Source organism: Corticium candelabrum, chromosome 1 (assembly GCF_963422355.1).
Source record: "Corticium candelabrum chromosome 1, ooCorCand1.1, whole genome shotgun sequence".
Lineage (NCBI taxonomy): Eukaryota > Metazoa > Porifera > Homoscleromorpha > Homosclerophorida > Plakinidae > Corticium > Corticium candelabrum.
The window spans coordinates 4,515,017-4,518,227 of NC_085085.1; the positions used below are offsets into that span (position 1 = coordinate 4,515,017).

The 3,211-nt window shown below is 43.8% G+C and overlaps 1 protein-coding gene across 1 annotated transcript; it reads right to left on the minus strand.

The window, feature by feature from the left end:
• Positions 1–816: 816 nt before the first annotated feature.
• Positions 817–1,762, minus strand: LOC134180806 (uncharacterized protein K02A2.6-like). Its single transcript, XM_062648025.1, has 2 exons — positions 1,663–1,762; positions 817–1,574 (listed from the first exon to the last, which is right to left on the minus strand). Exons 1-2 carry the CDS (start codon positions 1,760–1,762, stop codon positions 817–819), a joined length of 858 nt encoding a protein of 285 aa, XP_062504009.1.
• Positions 1,763–3,211: the final 1,449 nt, after the last annotated feature.

The window sequence follows — 3,211 nt, forward strand, 5'->3', positions numbered from 1 at the left end:
TGCAATTTTTTAGTCTAAAGTGAGAGACTGAGTGAAAAGAGAGTATAGACTGACATGTGCAGTGCGAAGCTAAAAATGCCAGTGATAACCAGCGATAACAGTCTAATCCTAGCGCGCGTCGGTGGTCGGTTGGTCGTTTGGTCGCTTGATGCATTGGTCACTCTAACTTTCCGGTGTTGCCAATTAGGCACGGCAACATTCTGGCGTAATACAGGAAGATTCTGCGATAGTCACCAGACCTTCTTTTGGTCTAAAGGTCTGGCTACACTAGACTAGTGCGCGCCCTTGACGATAAATAAAACGTTGAAAGCTAGGTGGTAGCTGCGTCGTGGGGGTCGGCTCCCTCGACGATAAGTAAGAATAGTGGAAGCTATGTGGCTTCAAACCGGTGTAATGGAATATTTGAGTTCCCAATCCAAAGTGCCCATAATTAATTAAGTTAATTCGAACCAACTTGGCCGGTCCATTCTGGGCGGACCAAACAGTCCAAGCCCATTGTGTCCTCTCTTGGCCCATTTGGTCCCAGCTGACTGTTCTCAACGAGAGGGTCTGGTGCCATCGAGGCTACGTTTAGCATTTGAAACTACTTTGTTACTGCAATTTTTAGATATACAGCAGCTGCAGTAGTTACTCTAATATTTTGCGTTCAATTATCCGATTTCGGTATTGAGTTATCCGAATCCCGCGTTCAATTATCCGATTCAGCCGTTTAATTATCCGAGGTTTAGTCGGTTTAGTTTGTTCAGACCCTTTAGTTTGTTCAGTCATTTACTAAGCCACCTAATGGTCTAATTATAAACCGCGCACATTTCTTTCCTAGCGCACCACTACTTTGACCGCACTCTCTGCCTTTCCATTGCTCTTCGGATATTCTGGGCTTGATGTTGTGTGTGTGAATTCCCAGTTTTGTGCAAATTTCTCAAACGCCTTAGACACGAATTGTGGGCCATAATCAGTGATAAGCTCATTTGGAATACCATGTCTTGAAAACTGTTTCTTTAGTGCTCGAATCACTGCACCTGATGTTGTCTTTTCTAGACTTTCCACGTCTATAAAATTGCTTAAGTAGTCTGCAATGACAAGGTATTCATGATCAGCAAAACTACACAAGTCCGCTCCTAACTTCACCCATGGTCGTTCTGGAATGAAGTGTGGTTTCAAACTCTCTTTCTGTTGCGTAGTCTCAAACTTTCTACATGTTTCGCATCTTTCTACTCTGTCCTTGACTTGTGAACTCATGCCTGGCCAGTAGAGGTTATCCTTGGCTCTTCGTATGCAGCTGTTTATCTTCATGTGTGATGAGTGTATTCGTTGTAACATTAGCGCTCTCATACTCTGAGAAACTACAAGTCTCTCTCCTCGAAAAATTAGTCCATTCTGAACTGCTAATTCATCTCTGGCACCATAGGAAGGTTTTATGAGACTCGATATCTTGCGCTTTGTTTCTGGCCATCCCTCTAGTATCACCGTTAGCTCTGTCGAAGTCTCATCTCTTGCTGTCGCTTTCTTTATCTGTTTCCGTCTTTCCTCTGAAACTGCCAGACTTCCTCCTGGAGCCTGCGAAATCTCGTCTTCTTCTCCAAACGTGAGGATGTCCCCTCACTGTCTTCTGTCTCATCAGTGAGGTAGGCTCTCGATAGCAAATCTGCTATATCATTTTACTTCCTTGTTTGTACTTCACTGTCACATCGTACCGTTGTAGTCTCAACAGCATTGCTTGTAAACGCTTCGGATCTGCTGCTAGTGGTTTCTGCTGTATCATCTTCAATGGTTTATGATCCGATTCCACAATGACTGGTAGTCCATAGACATATTGATCGAATTTTCAACACCATAAATTATTGCCAAAAGCTCCTTTTCTATTTGAGCACACCTAGTCTCAGGATCTCTTAATGCTCTACTTGCGTAAGCAACAGGTTGTCCAGATTGGAGTATTGCTGCTCCCAATCCTTGGCTGGATGCATCGCACTGCAACGTCACTCGCTCTTTGGGATTAAAGTACTTCAAAAGTGGTGCTTTTGTCACTGCGTCTTTCATCTTCTGATATGCCTCCTCTTGGACTGTTGTCCATAAAACTTCGCATCTTTATGATTAAGTTGTCTCATTGGTTCTGTTACGTCTGTCAGGTTTTTCAAATACCTGGCAAGGTAGTTCACCATGCCCTTTATCCTCCGCACCCCAGCTACGTCATTGGGTTTCTCCATTTCAACTATTGCCCTGATCTTTGCTGGATCTGGTTTGACTCCTTCGTTGGTCAAGATATGACCCATGTACTTGATGTTATCTAGCGTCAACCGAAATTTCTTCTTGTTCAGCTTGATTCCTCTTGATTCACATCTTTGCAGGAAACGAATTGACTTCTGATCATGATCTTTAATCGCCTCCTCTTTCGTATCTCCATCGCCAGTAATCAAGATATCATCTGCCAATGCCCAGGTTTCTGGTAGGTCTTCCACGGCATCACGAATTCGTTTTTGGAAAACCTCTGGTGCGATGTTTATGCCGAATGGCATTCTCTTCCACCTATATCGACCAAAAGGGGTTCCAAAGGTGGTCATCTCACTTGCTGCTTGATCCAATTCTGCATGCCGAAAGCCATTCTTTGCGTCTGCCACAGTAAAGATCTTTGCTTTGCTCAACTGAGGGAGAACTTTCTCAAGTGTTGGCATCTGGTAGTGACTTCTCCGCAAAGCTTTATTGAGAGGCTTTGGATCTAAGCATATTCTAATGTGATCGTTTGGCTTCCGAACCACAACCACGTGCTACACACATTTCGTCGGTGCTTCCTGTTTCTCAATTATTTCAGCCTTTCCAGTCTCTGTAATTCTGATTTCAACTTAGTTTTCATTGCAGCAGCAACTCTTCGGACTGGTAACTGTACTGGTTGCACAGTCTCATCAACTTCAAATTGCAACTTCTCGCCCAGTCGACCTACTTCACCCTCAAAAAATTCTTGAATCTTGCAGTCAGATCTGCCAATGTCAGTCCTGGGTGATCAATATCTCTTTGTTGCTGGTCTCTCTTCTTTTCCTCCATTGCTCGTATCCTGTCGTACTTGATTTTACTAACCCCATTTGCTCTACAGACCTAGCTCCGACGATAGAAGATGTCACCCCTTCAACAACAACAAACCTGCTCCTGTACTTCTTTTGATTCTTCAGGTTTCGTAGGGAAATATTGCATTTGCCTTCTGCTTTGAGCTTGGTCTTGT

What these genes read in the sequence shown, in the direction of transcription:
- LOC134180806 (XM_062648025.1), bottom strand. Translation starts at nt 1,762, where the DNA reads ATGATACAGCAGAAACCACTAGCAGCAGATCCGAAGCGTTTACAAGCA. An exon ending in AGTGAAGTACAAACAAGGAA is followed by an intron (nt 1,575 to 1,662) that starts GTAAAATGATAT and finishes CGTTTGGAGAAG; the next exon opens with AAGACGAGATTTCGCAGGCT.